Source organism: Ischnura elegans, chromosome 1, assembly GCF_921293095.1.
Source record: "Ischnura elegans chromosome 1, ioIscEleg1.1, whole genome shotgun sequence".
In the NCBI taxonomy this organism is placed as follows: Eukaryota; Metazoa; Arthropoda; class Insecta; order Odonata; family Coenagrionidae; genus Ischnura; species Ischnura elegans.
The window spans coordinates 147,844,350-147,861,456 of NC_060246.1; the positions used below are offsets into that span (position 1 = coordinate 147,844,350).

General features: G+C 45.0%; 2 protein-coding genes across 2 annotated transcripts in view; one reads left to right on the top strand and one right to left on the bottom strand.

Annotated features, from left to right (window-relative positions):
* Nucleotides 1–17,107, top strand: part of LOC124171935 (protein timeless homolog) — a 577,733-nt gene that overhangs the window by 254,430 nt on the left and 306,196 nt on the right. The gene's annotated exons all lie outside the window — the stretch shown is intronic.
* On the bottom strand, nucleotides 1,510–6,457 carry LOC124171940 (vasorin-like). Its single transcript, XM_046551386.1, has one exon. It carries the CDS (start codon nucleotides 6,074–6,076, stop codon nucleotides 3,080–3,082), a length of 2,997 nt encoding a protein of 998 aa, XP_046407342.1. The 5' UTR covers nucleotides 6,077–6,457; the 3' UTR covers nucleotides 1,510–3,079.

Consider the following 17,107-nt stretch of genomic DNA (forward strand, 5'->3'; position numbering starts at 1 on the left):
ACAACGGATTGTTGAAATTGGTTCCTGGACTTAGAAATTGTGTGGTGGAGCGAAGCAGTGCATTCTTCGGGTTCAATACCAGACTCCTTTGGTCCACAAATCACGATAAATGTGTACTCGCTTTGCTTGATAATGGCTCGTAAATCTTTGGAATTTGTCCGTGTCAGATACTATGCGACTATACTGAAAAAAACTGAAGTAAACTGAAAAGTAAACTGAAGTACACTGAGAGTAAACTGAAAAAAATTGGTCGTGTAGGATTCCTTTCCGATAACTTCAAATTTAAGTTATTTTCATTGTGAGTGTAGATTTATTAGAATATTAATTTTTAACTTGTGAATTTCGAGTACCAATTGCAACTTGAAAAGGCTTTTTATAGAAAAAGTGCTCATTTTTGTTGATTTTTTTACTGTAGTGGATTGAAATTTTCATTTTGCCTACTTTGTGGAATGTTATTGCATCATCGTCACCGCCTCACCTAATAAAAAGGAGAGAAGTTATTTTAAAAAGGAAAATTAGCAAACATTGTGATCATTCTTTGATCGGCTTGTTAATTCGTTCTCTATTTCGTAGGTGCCCTTTATTATTGATTTATTCTGTAAGTACAGCCAGTTAGTGTTTAAGTTGATCGTCTTATTTTCTATAACCATTGATCATCTATATTACTTTGTATTCATCTTGATTAATTTTGTGAAAAGCGATTTTCTTTAATCGGGTATGAATTCGTGACGGAGAAATGTGTTGATTGGTGAACCCTCCTCTCACTGTGTGCTGAAAATTCATCGTTTCCCATAACGTCTCAACGAATGGTCATTAGTCTCGTGGGTTTGTTTCGGCAGTAATAAAGTGTTAGCTGCTGCATTGTTTTCTAATTATTTCAAAGGATTTTTGTGCTTCTTTTCGGGATTTAATATTCTCAGGGGTGATAACACTTTGCCAAGGATTTATAATTCTGAATACCAATGACATCATATAGGAAATATTGTTTATGTGAAAATTGATTCACTTTAGCGTCTTCCAAATGATGATTAATCGTTTTTCAATTAATTTTTCCAGAGCATATGACTGAACTTCTCCGTTTTTATTGTGTTTACATTTCTGATACGTTTTAGAGCCTTGTAAGTTGAGGATATGAAAACTTATAGGTGACTTGCGGCTTAGCTTCTGTGTAGTGAACGTTCTGTGGGAGGTTTTGAGCGTTTCTTCCGTAAAATTTGGGGATTTGTACTGGAGAGGGCTATTTTCAGTTACGATTTGCTCCATTTATATGAGCAGGAAAGTGAACTTGAGTTGTGGAGTTGTAAACAAAAGGTGTTGTAATGGAGATCATAAGTGGTCTATTCGTCCTGAATCTGTTAACATTTTCCTACAAATATTCTCGTATTATTAAGTTAGAATCATACCTTAAATGCCTTAGTTTTTTTTATAATTATGCTTGGCAACATTCGTGCAAAGAACATTGAAATGGAATGTTTTATAGGTCGTGGTAAAAACAGAAATAAGATCAAATTGTGGGGTATGCTACGTAAAAAATTTATTCTTATTGACATGTTAGCAATTAAGTCTTCAATTTTTCAATCAAATACCCTTTTATAAAGAATTATTGCGCATAAAATCATCCGTCTCATTATTGTATCACGTAACAGGAAAGTTTTTTTAAAATACTTAGGAAATCTCCCGAGGGTGTATGATCAAATGATTTATAATTACACACATTCTCAGAAAATTCAACTTTACTCAATAATCTCGTGTATTTTATGCAAAACTCACTCAGCAATTTCCAGTACAAAATTGCTGTCATGTACATTGCTATCCAATGTTGCGGCTCCAATGAAGACCGCATTCCGTGACCGTTGAAACAATTGATTTGGCGCTTTGAATTTCGGTTAGGGGGGAGGCGATCTGGAGGGGAGCTTTGAGGGCGAGAGGAAAAGGATTTTGTTTTTTTTTGTGTTTCTCTTTTTTTTAGTACTCCCCCAAACGTCGGCCTCATTCCATGATGGAGGCCGCGCGTTTTGCATTCTTCGCGCGGCACTTGGAGTGAACCAACGTCGGCATGGGAAGTGCTCGTAGTACATTCTTGCAGATGGTATTAGGGAGGAATTTTTAACGGATGAAAGATTTGAAAGGGGAAAGATTTTTTTTCTTGGAACTTCGGTGGTGAGAACTTTTTTTTTGACAGCGTTGACACACACGAGAGTACACAACACATTCACAGGATGAGCACGCCATGTATATTTTTCCTCACTCTACTACTGACTAATATGGAGTTATAAATTTTTTTATGGCAATAGCAAAATAAACCCTCCCCAAATTTTCACCCTCTTCCGCGCAACATTTTTTTCCATATTTTTTTCCATCTTTGCAGTATTATTAAAGGGAGATATACAACGACCCCCTTGATCACATCCGCTTTACGCAGATGTCACTTTCACTGATTCTCCCTTGTTCTCGCTTCACACACGTGCCACAGTCACATTTATGCCCATGAAACTATCTCTCCAAGACACGGCACATCACGATAACGGGGTTTTACGTGCAAACCACGCTCACAGCACACGTATACTCATCTCTAATTTCACTTTTTAAACACTTTGCCTCGTTTAATCATGGGCGTGTGGCTGAAAAAAGACGCTACACTCCTTTCTCACTGTGAAACTGTCTACAAAAGAAGCCATCCCAGTCCGTTTTCTTTCTTTTACTGCTAACTTATTATTGTTATTATATCCAATGGTCGAGTAATTATTTCAAATATCACTTGAACGTCCCGCATTGTTTCACGGTCTCTTACTTTGGAATGAATGGAATTGGAAGACGACGGGCTACGTTTTTCAATATCAGTCGCGCAAAAAAAAATCGCGCCCAAACTTTGCGTTTTCACCAATGGAAAGGGGTTCACGCCGTGTTTCCCGGTCGTTTTCCAATTATTTTGAAACCAAAATTTAAACATTTCTTTTAAACTCTATACATCCATATTTTTTTAAGTTATCACTTGGCGCCGTTCCACGTCCACTCAAATGATGAGGGAGGAGGAGGATGAGGAGGCGGCGCCGTTGTCTACCTCCTTTCCCGATAGATGTCACCATAGGGCCACCGGTCGGGAGTAAGGCAGCCCCTTCCGTCCCTCCCCCACGCCATCCTCTTCCTCCTCCTCCTCGCCCACCACCGTCGCGATGCTGACTTCGTCCCGGTGCGGCCGGTACGCAATGCTCGCCGAGGACCTCCTGGCCGACGACGACGCCTGGCCGCCCGCCCCCGCGGATCCGCCGCCCCTCGCGGCTCCGCCGACCCCGCCGCGGCCGCCGTTGATCCCCCGGCCCCGACGGTAGAGCGCGCCGACGGCAGCGAGGAGGGCGCAGGTTCCGAGCAGGCCTAAGGTTATGGGAGCCGCCGCATGGACGGCGTGCGGCGAAGGCTCCGACGGAAGCACCACGTTTGCCTCGGGTGCTTCGTCCACTCCTGACCGCGCCAGGGCCTGGCTCATACCCCGGTCAGGCGGGGAAGCCGATGGTTGGGACTCGGAGGAAGGCGGAACCGTGGCGGGAGGAGGAGAGGAGGTCGCGGAGGATACAGTAGAGGGTCTTGTAGAGGTCGAGGTCGCGCTGGGGGTGGGATGGCTGTTGGAAGAACTGGTGGTACTGGTGGAGGTGAATGTTGTTGAAGGTATAGGAGGCTTTTCTGTGGTGGCCGCCTGGTCGCTTTGGACGTGATGATGCGCCTCCACCGTTTTCTGCGTGGTCGTGCTTGTTGTAGTGGCAGTAGTAGTCGTGATTGGATTGAATTTGACCGCCTTGTAAGTCCCTGGGTTTTTAGATGGGATCATTTTGCCTTCGCTTTTCGCGGTCGTGGTGGAGGTTGGAATTTGAGTAGGTGACGGCTTCATCGATTTGTTGGCGTTTCCCCCAGGAATCTTCGCTGTTGCTTTTGGACTCGATTGAGTGGTGACGGAGTCCGCTAGCGTATCTCTTACGCGTGACTCTGAGTTTGAGCTGGAATTCTTTTCATCCACGGTCACATTCGGGGTCGCAGAAGTCGATGCAGACGGAGGCCGCTCCGTATGAGATTTAATGGTTGATTTTATGGAAGAATTATCAAGAATTTTTGTTTTCACCTCAGTTTCTGCCGCTTTGGTTGTGCTCGGTTGTATTTTTTGCGTTGTCGTCGATGGACTAGTTGATGTACTTGGGTCTGTTGTAGTTGTGGTAGATTGGGTCGTGGGAGGAATACCGAAGTCATCCTCTCGGAGCATAGCCATTGGTCTTGACCTTAGGTGCTCGGGAAGAGTGCATCGGATATCATCTGCTTCGAGTATCACCGTCTCTCCAGGCTCTCTTATCCATTCGGACAATGCAAAGGCTGCTTCCGCTTCTTTGCCATGACAATACCATTCATTACCTGCCAGCGTCATCAATCTTAGTTCCGGAAGTAGGAAGGGCATATCAGCTGGGAGTGAGTGTAGTCCACAGCGCGAGAGGTCCAGATCTCGAAGGCCTCTTAGAGGTCTCAAAGCCTCTCCTCCTCCTGTCGTCAAAGCAACCGCCAACCATGGACTCCCAGATAGGTCCAACGTCTTGAGTGATGCTAGGGGGGCAAATAGCTCCGCAGCATCTGCCTCAGCGGACCCGGCTCCAGACAGCCTCAGCTCCTTGAGGGAGGTCAGGGACTCAAATGTCGATGATTCCAGGTGCTTGATCGGATTATTTGACAAGTCCAGGGATATGATGTCCTTCAGTCTCTTAAAGGTGCCCGCCGGAATCGAAGAGAGTTGATTGCTTTTTAAAGAAAGTACGTGTAGGGACGGGGATGAAGCTAGGGCACCCGCTTCGACCTCTCTGATCTCATTTGAGGAAAGATCGAGTGTCTCCAAGCGGGACAAACCGTGTAGATCTCCAGCTCTCAATGCAACCATTCTGTTGTCCTGCAGGTGAAGATGACGGAGCACTGTGGGCAGAGATCTGGGAACGGAACGCAGTCGATTACCTCCCAAACGCAGCCTGGTTAGCACTTCAAGTCGACCCAACGCGTCTTCCTCCACTACGTCAATCCTGTTTGCATCCAAAGAAAGCCTCTCCACTAAAGGATATGGGTCAAGATCACCTCTCCTTATCGCCCCGATATTGTTGCCTTCCACCCTCAGGTCCCTAACCGACCGTGCCAGCGTGCTCGGCACCCTGGACAAACCAGCCCTCGAAACGTCCACGACCCTCAACCTCGCCGCACCGAACGCGTCCAGTCTTTCCAAGTGCAGCAACGGGTTGTCCGTCAGTATCAGTCTCGTGAGGGCTGACAGTCCGTGAAGCGCGGTCGCCGCCACGTGCGCAATACGATTTGAGGAGAGATCCACGGATCTGAGGGACGGCGTGCCGGCCAGGCATCGGGCGTTCAATTCGGTGAGCCTGTTTCCCCTTAGGCTGAGAGACACGAGCGACGGTAGGCGAATCTCCGGAACGGACGTGAGCGAATTGTCCGAGAGTCTGAGGAGCCTCAGGTTTGGCAAACCGGAGAGCGCCTCGCTCCCCACCGCCGCAAGCAAGTTCCCGCTCAGGTCAAGCCGAGTGAGCTTGTTCCCGCGGTCGAAGGCGGAGAAGGTTGCGTTCCCGGCCAGGGCCGGCAGCATTCCGCCGGTCAGCGAGAGCTCGGTGAGGGAGAGCGCGGGGAGGGAGTCCGGGGTCAGGGCCCCACCGGCACGGAAGTTATTAATGAACACGCGGCTGGAGGCGTGCAAGAGCTTGGCGGCGGAAGAGAGGAAGGCGGCCAGGTCGTCGCCGTCGGCGTCGCAGGCAGCTGAGTGCGCGGCGTCGTTGCATAGGCACGCCGCGGGGCATGTCTCCTCCTCGGCGGCAGCCTTCCGCTCGGCTTCCCGCTCTGGGTTGAGAAGGCTGCGCTCCTCGGGCCACGCGTCGTAGCCGTCTTCGTCGTCGCGGTCATCGTCCGCGGCGTTGTTTCCCTCATCCTCGTCGCTGGAGGCGGCGGCAAACGTCGCGGCGGACGTGGAGAACAGCGCGAAGAGCAGCAGGAGGAGTAGGAGAATGGGATATCGCCTCAGGGGGGACCACGACGCCCGGCGTCGTCGCATCGCGGCGGCGGCAGCGACTCTGCTGCCCCAGCTCACTCGGAAATATTTTTATGTTTTATCCTCACATGGCCACCTCACCAGCACTTCAAGCAATGGAAACACTATCCGGTTTTGTAATGAAGTCAGCCGTTATATTCAGTCACAGTAACACTTTGTCGGGTTCTGTAGGTGACTAGGATGTCCTTTTAGCTATCACCTTCCCCTTGTCGTTGCATACGCGCGGAATGCAGACTCGGCAACGGCAAAAAATGTTAATAGTCCAGCACTTTCCACTCACAAAGATGGGACTGAATACTGTGTTGTGGAGCGCTGAGAGAGTTCGCGAGCTTTAGTCTCTCGCGTCACTCCGGCAACTGACCGTCTCCGGCGACTGAACCGACTCTTTGGGTTTCGGGGATTCAGCCGCTCCTTGCCCCCTACCCCTCTTAGGGGTCGTCTCCCACCCCCGTCCTCCCCTACATTCCCTTTCCACCGCCACGATTCCCCTCGCGACGGCGCAGACGCGGCGGCGTCGATCCAGTCCCTTTCGGTTGAAGAGCAGTAGCACTGGGAGAACGGACGAGGAGGGTTGTTTCCAAACTGGCCGGCTGCGTGATTCGTACGGCCGTATTTGTATGATGAATTGTTTAGAAAGAAAAACTTAATTAGTCTCAGTTCCAATGATGACCAATGAGACATTCAGCCACCCTTATGTAGTTTATGGCAACTTACATTTACGTCATCCCGCTTTATTCGTTATTAATTTCCCCGTAACTGATAGTCATTGAAGGCATCATATGAAACCTTTTAATAACCAATTAGTAGTTCATTTCTTATTCTGTCATCTACCTATAATCTTCTGGGGAAGAATACTTTATGTATTGGTGTTACGTCAGTTATACTTCAGTATAAATCATACCCTCTGAGCGGAAATCAGTAATTTTCTCGTGAATGAGCGGTTAAATTCTATATTTCAATTCCCTTTGTGCAAAATAGTTATTGATTCTTCGTGTTATAAGTCAAATAATTTTTTATCAAAATTTAATGAGTTCTGAATATTCGTGTTTTTCCTATCGATATGTTATACTATATATATTTTTGTTTGCTATTTTAGTTCCGTGTTTAGGGAAAAGGCTTCAAAATTGTGGAGAAAACACTATCTTTTTGACCGCAAAGAAATTGATATTTAGTCACAGAAGAAATCCAACCTCGCCGAAGTTCACGGTCGGCGACTAATTGTTTGTCTTCCGTGAGAATTAAAGGGGAAGGTGGTAAATTATTGCTTTGTGCTTTACATATATTTAGTCTGAGAGTCGTGAAAGCTTATAAAACAGCTGGAACTTCTGCTTATAGCTCAAGAATAATCTTTGTGAGTGTAGCTAAAAGGCTGATAAGCCAGAAATCAGAGGGTAAAAATGCGGCCTGACTGGGACTCGAACCCAGAACCTCCTGGTTGCCGGCCAGGTGCTCTACCAGTTGCGCTACCAGGACGCTTAGATTTACTATGATTTCGGCGGGGGTTTATACTCAGGAAACTCCCTTTGCTTTGGCCCACAAGAGTAACCAATAGATGGCACTGGGGCAGCTCACCACTCACCAACAGAAGGAATGGACGAGGACACAAGGATGAAAGGAAAGATACACACTCACACGATAGCAGGAAAGAGACAGGAACATGCGTTTCGGGGCACGCTGAGCCCAAGTGAAATAGGCCAATATGGCCGATACTCGTCCTTATATATATCCAATTCGAATTACCTACAATCTTGTGCAAGGCGATGGTGATGTTGAAAACCCGTAAACTCTTGAGGATTGAAATGGGAGAAAAATGCTTCGAATCCACACGTATTAATGCGTACCTCCATATCAACTCTTCTATTGATTTTATCTCTCTTATTCTAGGATGAATTAAGTTTCTCACCAAATTGACATCCAAGGTTTTGGATGCTTAAAAATTTAGTCTTCCGTTAGAACCTGCTAATTCCACCGCGTGTTCTAGTGTTGTTTTTTCGTTACTGCGGGGTCTGTGCATGTTTAATCCTGGTGACGACGTTCGCCACTCTTCCCTGCTGCAAATTGTTTCTGCCTACCGCGGTGGGAATCGTTTAAACGGGGCTGTTTGAGCCGTCTCAACCGCCCCCCTCCCCGCTCTGCCCCCCTTGTGGAGCATTCCGTTTCTGCCTGCCACGTTTACTCAAGTCGAATTTCGTTAGCTTCATCCGAGATGGCACAATCCCGAGCATCGTGGAGATCCACGCCGTCGTCATGATTGCCTTCGAAATTGGCTCTCTCTCTCTCCCCTTCGGAGCGAGGGGAGTGAACGCTGCGGAGGCCACGGTTTGAGAGGCAGGCGAGCGAGCGGTACATATGAGTATGCTGATGAGCTCGGAGCCTCCCTCCCACACTCCGCAAGAATAAGGTCGTGGGTGGTGATCGGGTTTGTGGGGTGGTTGGGTTAGTGTTGGCTTTCCATTCCCGAGGCCCGGGTTGAAATCCGGGCGATGGAGGAAATTCGTTTTAAAAATATACAAATTTTGTCGGGGCTAAACGTAAGTTGGAGGAGGGTCAGCGTTTTACTTAGTCTCAGGAGTACAAAAATAAAATTGGAAGCTAGTTGAACGAAAAGGGGGTTAAGTGAACGTTGATTCCACCCGCCACCCCAAATTATGGAGCGATTTTCGTTTAGAACATGCGAAAACCGACGCCTAGTTTATCTTCTCCGTTTAGCTTCCTTAGTCTTGGCATAGCGTGAAGTAGGCGTGGATAGCTTAAGTGTCCGCTAGTTCATAGCTTAAAGCGGTGCACTTTGACTTAACTCAACAAGATGAACTTTTACACAATGTTAATCTCAGTCGGAAGCAAATTACATAGCTCATCTATCTAATGCCGTAAATGCTATCTCAAATTTTATGAAATAATTTTTCATGATCGATGCAAAATCTGTGTTGTGAATGGTGTGGAGCATGTGCCACATTGAGCCAAGTTAAATTGATGCTAGCGGAACCTTTTAATTACCTCCTTGCGGCGCAAATGATCAAAGGTCGCCTCCTCCAAATACTATCTATCAGCACGTAAGTTGGTTTCTGCGCTCTTTATATTTCCCCCGCTAGGTTGCATCCCCTTTTTACCTCACTGCGCCCCTCCGCCATTCTGCGGTCGGTTGAGTGCGATAAAATTTCATAATTTCCCTATTAATTCCCTTCCTCGCACTTCATTTCCGAATTATTAACGCGACTCCGCCCTCGCCAAACCTCGACGCCGCATGAATTTTCGCATCCGGGACCGTCGTGAGGCAGGGCGGGTTTTGAATTGGGTGCGAAGGGCGCCTCAGCCTTTTACGTCGACGGAGGCGACACATTTTTTTTCCAACCCCCTAACCGTTCCTACTCCCCCTGCCCTACTTTCCCTGCTCCTCGCGTGAATAAATAATTTTTGACGCCGCTCCTCTTCCAAGTGCGCCAAGCTCACTCCCTGCCGCACCGACTGGCTTATGTTTCTGCGTGAATATGTATCCGGAGGGGGGGGTATCATTCCCCTCTTTTCCTTGCCCCCATACTCCTGCTGTTCTCCGTGCGTTCCCCCTCCCCCACACTCTTCGGGAATTTCTGTTCCTCCCCCCCCCCTCTCTAACCCCTTAATTCTCGTCGTCCCCCTCCCTTCCTTTAGCCCCGTGCCTATTTTACGCTCTCTGATCTCGGGGAGCGACGTGTTTCGAATTTGCCCGTCTGTTATTAGTTCGGCTGCTCTCTTTCCTCCCCCTTCCTCCATCCCCGTTGCCTTCGTACTTCTCACTTCCAAACCTATTTGAAAACCAACCCTCTCTCTCTCTCTCTCTCTCTCCCCCACGTACGCACTATCTCGCTTATACCCTTACACCTCCCCTCATGACGTTCCACGGTGCTCCTCCCTTTCATACCCTTTTCCTTCCTTTCATAAGTCTGCCGCTGAGGCGTGCATCACTCCATCACCCCTTTCCCACTCTCCTCCCGTCCGTCCATATAAACCCCACCCCTCGCCTTTATGCGTATTTCACTCCCCACGTTCTCCACTCGGCCCGTTATTTATTTTTTCTCTCTGCCACCCACGCATATATATGCTTTCTGTCTTTCCATGCTAGTTCTCATCTATTTTTATTCGATGCGATCTACTACTGTTCCATTTCGGAATGGCATTGGATTCCTCCGCGGATGGAGGAGATGTGAGCTCATGTGTAAAGTAGCATTTTATGGTTCAATTGCTGAGAAAAGGAATTGGCTCGAATAAGTTACGTAACACATAAGCTGTAAATGATGATGGGAATTCAATGTTATCCAAGAAAGTACTAGGCTTATATAAGAATCGTGTAAAAGATCATATTATTCACTTCCCTTTCCGTGTAACAACTGGTAGTAAATGCATTGGATATCATTTATAAACTATACTCTTACATGTGGGAATCCTCCCACTGTCACAAATAGACTTTCAGCAGAGAATAAGCTGATGGCCTTAAACTTTAGGTGATATATCTGCCACTCCAAAGCACATATTTTGAGGATTTAATTTCTTAATTTTGACAGCTATACTTCGTGTAATTATTTCCATTCAATATATTTTTCGTTTCGATGTAAGTTATAGACACACGAATTAATTTCGTTACGATAGAGCTCTATTCTTGAATGGAAAGCGATGTTCATGATAAAAATTCATTTTTACAAAGGATTGTGTATTGTAATGAATCTATAATTTGAAAAAGGAGCGAGGCGAAATAAAGGAGAGTCATTGGCGATAGATTAAGTAAGATTGGGTAAAGTGAAATGGATTGCGTGCTGAGGGAGTACCTACTTGTAATTTTAAGAAACATGAAAGTATTTTAGGTACAGTGGACACAGAGTGAACCCGGTATACGTTTTGGTCCAGTGAAAGGAATTTTGAAGTAATTTTATCTTTAATAAGGAGGCTTCTTTTAATAGTAGTTATGCCGTTTAATTTATTAATATTATTAAGGTTTTCTAGCTATTGAATTCATTGAAGCACCATGTACAGCTACAAACACTATGTTCTGTTCAACATTCTGTTCAGCTTCGTTTATTCGTAGACCACAGAAATGAATTGGTTGCCAGATGCCATCCATTTCTATTCGATGCTATTCTGCCCTTTTCCATTCCGGGAAAAGCTTCGTATCCTTTCGTGATTCCACTCGCAAACTCTCCGTGAAAGACGGATTAGAAGAGAGCAGAAGTATTAATTTTTTTATTCTATCTTCGTTAGTTTTTTATCTTGTACTCGTTTCGGTTCTAATCCCAAATCCGGGCCTAGAAAACATCATGTGGTGACAATGTCCTTTGCCTGAGGGATCAACGTCATCGCATTTCACCAGTGGTACTACGTTCCCGGAAAAAAGTAATCCGTTTCCCACTAAGTGCATTCCCAAAGCTTGCAATTACGTCGCTCGAGGATTTCGAGAATTAAAGCTCTTTATTCTTTTTAGTTTTGTATTAGTATTCGCCTAATTTCAGGGTTTAAGCTGCCCGCAATTTAATTCATTTTTGGTGATCCGATTATTACATATTTCACCCGTATGTTTTTGATGCCTTTACTTTTTCATTTTTTTTTTATCCGGTCAGAGATTGTTTTTTTTTTCATACCCGTTTCTCTCATTATACTTCAGTGTACTGTGAAATTCCTTGTGTTCTTAAAAAATAAGTGGTAATATGATAGTTTTTAAGTAAATTATTAGGTTGTCAGTCTTCACAGTTCTTATCAGTGGAGTCATGACATTCAAGTAAAATTTCTCTTTGCAGCGAGTGAAAAATATGCGACTGGCTTTGTGGCTTTGTTGTAGATATTTCCTACTGCTTGAGGCAGGTTAATCCTCGGATGAATGTATGTAATGGTATTAATTTAGTCTTCCGAGACGTAGCTCACCTAGGTTTATTTCCTATAGTTGTAGTTTTCTTATATCTTGTTTACCCTTGAATGTATAATATCATTGTTTTCTCTGGTTCCTGTTTCCTACGAAGCTAAGAGAATAAAATTGGGAGACGATTCCCTTAATTGGAATAGAAATTAACACGTAGCCTCGTTATTAAATTCGGCAGTTGATAATTTCCTGCTGTGTTTTCATTTGAATATGGCATCTTCCTCTTCAGTTCGACTCCAAAGGAACAATTTCTTCCGGATTAACCCCTTTTGACCTAATTCTGGCGTTTGATGAGCTGATGCTCACTTCTCCCTGTTGCCCTTACTCTTATCATATGTACCATTATTTAGCGTATATTTCCTCAGAATTACCCGATTGCAGACTATTCCGTAAATTATTTTCAAATCTTTTTCATTCATTAATCATTGCGAAATTCAATTATAAGTCTATGGAGTGTAAATTGAAACCTAAAAATTTGGTGATATTTGTGGTATATTCACGCATCTACGTCCTATTTTATTGGAGGTTGTGAGCTCCTCCCTCGGCAAATTTGCATAATTTGTTGTGTAAGCGGAAGTATTGCCTAACTAATGAGGGATGACACCTTAATTTAATTTCCGCATATCTGCTTTCAGTTCAGTGAACGCTAATTCCCTATCCACACCTCACCTTCAGCTCTCTATCTCTCTCTCTCTTTCCCTCAATCCGCCTTCATTCCTCCTCTCCTTCCCTCTTTCTTCCAGTTACCTTTAGCTCCTACTTCGCTCCCTCTATGCTTCTTCGTTCCAATCACTCCATCTCCTTGCCTTTTCCTTAAGCCTTTCGCGTCTCATTCTCGCTGGAACTACTCCGCTCCTCCCTTTAAAGCCGTTACAACTGCCGACCTGCATTCATGGTTCCCATATCTCAGTAACATCTCGTTCACCCTCTTAACCCTTGGGTCGGCTACGATTTCCGCCCTCTTCAATCATCCTATCCTTATATCTTTGCGTCTCTCTGTGTTCCTTTTTCCTTCTGTTATCTTTATTCTTTATCCTGTTTTTATCCTTCTGTAATCTGCATGGTCGTATCCGCGTCTTTCTTTCGTTGATGATTACTTTGGGAATCTACGCTTGCATGAGAACCGAAGATGTCGTTTTTACGACTGGTCTTCAATTTTATGTCAAGCTTTTCTCAATTATAGATTATCGAGCATAGTAGAGCTTGGGTATCATAATTTTCACGACTTATCGTATCTCATATCTATATGTTTCTCCCAATAAAACTTTATTGTAGACTTATGAACTTATGTTCTTTAATGGAATATATTTTAATGACAACGAAAAACGGTCTGAAGCCGTCGTAGAGCTATGGTGTTAGTTTTGTGTAGCTAGTTATAGTATAAAAAAACTCTTATAATGTGAGAAACAGTTCCAAAATTTTGGAAATAATACATGTTACAAATGAGCTTGTTTTAACTACTTATGTTATAGTACTCCTACCGTATTCGACAAAACTTTATCACGTGGTGAATGTTTTTTTATTTCAAGGGAGATTTAAAAAATAACTAAGTTTGTTTTTATATGACCCCTGTAAATATTTTATTTAATAATTGCTGGCCGTGAGATGCAATCAGCGTTTGTAGCAAAGGATTTATGATTCTAACGCGTAGGATGCATGTGATCTTGCTTGTGATGCCGTTGTAATAATTCCCTGAATGAAACTGGTGGTTAAATCCTCTTCTCAGTTGCGTGGCCAATTAGTTTTTGTTGGCATTTATCCTACCCTCCATTTAGTCATCCTGTGTGTTTGTCTTCGCAAGCTATTGCTGCTCTTCGGCTACCCCAAAATGAAGGGTGTTTCCATGCTGGAGATGGGGACATTGGACATTTATAGGGGAAGTATGGTAGCCTGGGGGGGATCATGAACGCCATGGATGGGTGGGACAATTTCGTACACGAGACCGCTTAGTCTCATTCCCCCTCCTCGTCGCCCTTCAAGCCCCTTGCGATTCCCGCCATGCGTCCTGACTCACCGGAGTGGGGGGTTAATGGCGCGAGACCGTCCGCTTCCCTTCCCTTTGCCATTAGTAAAAATTTCGAGTCTCACCCGGCACGCATCCCTCTTGGTCCCCATGCATTTCGATTTCCTGCCTTCAGTAGTCGCCAACCCTTCACCCCTTCAATCCCAATTTCAAAGCCCTTTCCGACCGCCAATTAAAACAAACACGAAAAAATGGGAAATCTCGAATGGGTCTGTCGAGGAGAGATTGCAAGAGGGTTGGAGTTTTTTTGGGGTGCACCGAGAGAGCTGTCGACCGCGGGGAATGAAACGTGGAGGAACCGTGGATCCGTCAAAAATCGCTATTGTTTCTCTCGTTTTTTGACATAACGCCTGAGCGATTGCGGGGGTTGGTGTGCTCGGGAACCGTGTTGGGGTGGAGGTGTTCTTTTTGAATTCCGTCGAGTAATCCTCATGGATGCATTTTCGTGCTAATCCTCCGCGGCCTAAAAACCCCCAAAGATATAGCACGGGTAGTGCCATCTCCACCCCAAATTGGGGATAGTGGACTGCCTACTGCAGTTAACCGGTGGTAGTTGGGCACGGGGCAATATTTTCATAGGAATGCCGCGTGTAATTACGAATTATCTCCTCAATAGGCAGTAAAGGAGTTAGACCCTTTTAACTTTTTGGGTTCTGTAGATCTATCGCGCACTGACAACTTCAGATTGATGATATAGTTACCAGGGATAAATGCATGGTCCCAATGGCTTGCTAAAAGTTGGGGTTATTTTAGAAGCGCATTTGCGGTAGGAATATTAGCTTGCTCAGCCTTATAGCTTCCTCTCCATTGTCTTTCACCGGCAACTAACGATCATCCTCATACCGTCGTCATTTTATGAATACATTTGTGAACCTGCGCGAAAGAATACTTAAGAATACTTCTTCGACTTATTTTAGATTGAAATTAATATTAGTGCTTCATTTTGATTCTGGAAACTGTTGTTACCCGATTCTGGCAGTTTCCCTTTCGTCAATATTTTGACTGCCGTGTCATTTGTGAGCTGTCCCTCTTCGCTTCTATTTTAACCCCTTAAACCTTTGTCTACTTTTCTTAGTGTCTGATGAGAAGGGGTGTCAGGCGAAGGTTCAGCCTCTCGGTATGATAACGGAGTCTTAATAATGAGAATCCGAAAAGTATCTTTTTCCAATCATTTTTTTTGTTTAAGCCTTATATGAGTTATTCTAGTTGTCCGGGATTCTATTATTATTCTTAATTCGCCATGTGCTGGATTGGATACATTGGTATTTTTCCTCCTCATGCCTGCTCTCCTCCTTCTGTAGCATGTGTTTTTAGTTCTTACCTTTGAATCATGTGGTCGCTTCGTTCACTACCTATCATCTATTCGTCAGATTATGGGTCTTCATGACGTGCGGGGTGAATGAAATTTTTAAGTTTTGTGTGAATCAAAATTCTGTAATATAAGAGGATATAAATACACATTCTTTTCCCGTTCGTCGATTAGGACATATCAGACTTTTCGGTATGGAATTCCCGAATGGCAGATTGAATTTTTCAAGGCAGATTGAAAATTTCATGGAATACAATAGAAGTATACTTTAAATCCCCTCACCTTATTTCAACCTGGTCTCAGTGTGGCGGAGCTCAAGTCACCGGATGATTTTGCGTATTTATATCGCGGAATACTAAAATAAATCACGGATTTAAAAATTAATTAGGTTGGGAACCGCTAGAGACTCGGAGGCTACGCGCTAGACTTAGATTATTTGGCCAATTGAGAATGGATATCTTTAACAGCGACATGGAGAACATCATATTAGAACCCCATTACATTTCCAAGTCTAACAGAAACGATGAATTAAGGGTGGTGTGTTGCCAAACAGATAGGTATGGGCATTCGTTTTTCCCACGCACGATAAATGATTTTAATAAATTCTAGGCGTAATTTTGATAGAGCATATTTTTATGTGTAAACGGCTGGTGTCCTAATTAACCCCGCCACAAGCCTATTGAGGCGGCTTGCGGGTAATTATGTAGATGTAGATAAATACTATGGGTCACAATTTGAATCCACCCCGATAACGCTCGGCATAACGCATCCCTCCGTCAATGCGTATGCCACTAGCCCTCACCGGGGGAGGAGCTTCAAGTCCTGGTTATCCACCTACGACGTCAATTTGGACCCGCCGCGAGCCTCGTCTGCGTGGGGTGGCTGACACTGGAACGGGGAGACCTTTGAGCTCTTCAGCAGCTCGCGGGCGCGGCGGCCGCCAAATATTTTGCGCCCCGCGAACCTTTCGAGTGCCCACCTGCGCCGTCGTTGAAGGCGACCTTTCGACCACGAACGTAGCGTTTTTGAGCTCTCCCTCTAACGTGAGTGATGCGAGAGATGTATTCGACGTCGGTTCGCAAATTAAACCCTCTCCGACGCTCTCCTGCGTTCGGGTCGTTCACATTCACGCGGTATGTGCCCAACCCCCAGACGGGGTCTCGTCCGGTGAAGCGGCATCTGGCCTGTCAAGTTGAAAAGAGCGCATTTCAAAACTCTCTCTCTCTCTCCCTCATTCCGTTTGCTCGGGCACGGCTTTGAATGGGAATCAGAAGGTGAGGGGGATGGGTTTGTGGAAGCGGTTGTGCCTAAGTCGGATGGCGTTGCATTCAGGTTGCTAAGTGGCCATGTGATGAATACGCGATGGGAGAGGGAACTCGACTAATATTTGCGGATTCGCTACGTTAATTAAAAAATTTACTCTGCGGATCGCATTTTGAACGCTTTGGTTTCGCAAGCAGTGCATTATGAAACAACCAATCGAAGATCTAGAGGTAAGGACATCGTCCTAGTCAAAGCCAATTCGCGACCCTTACATGATCACTGTCGTGAATTGTTCACCTGTTAATAATATTAACTCGTCCTCTCAGCTTGGAAATTGGTATGTCTTCTTGGTGCGTTAGTTGGTCGGTAAATACCAAATGGCGTCTGGTTATTTTATTTCGACAATTTTGCGCTGGGAAATGTTTTTTTTTTTTTCAATGCATCTAATAAAATGTATCTTCGATAAACGGAAATTTATGAATTGCCTACCGAGGGATGTGAAGTATATTTTGATATTATAGCGTCTTCACGATACATAATATGTATGTCATAATGACT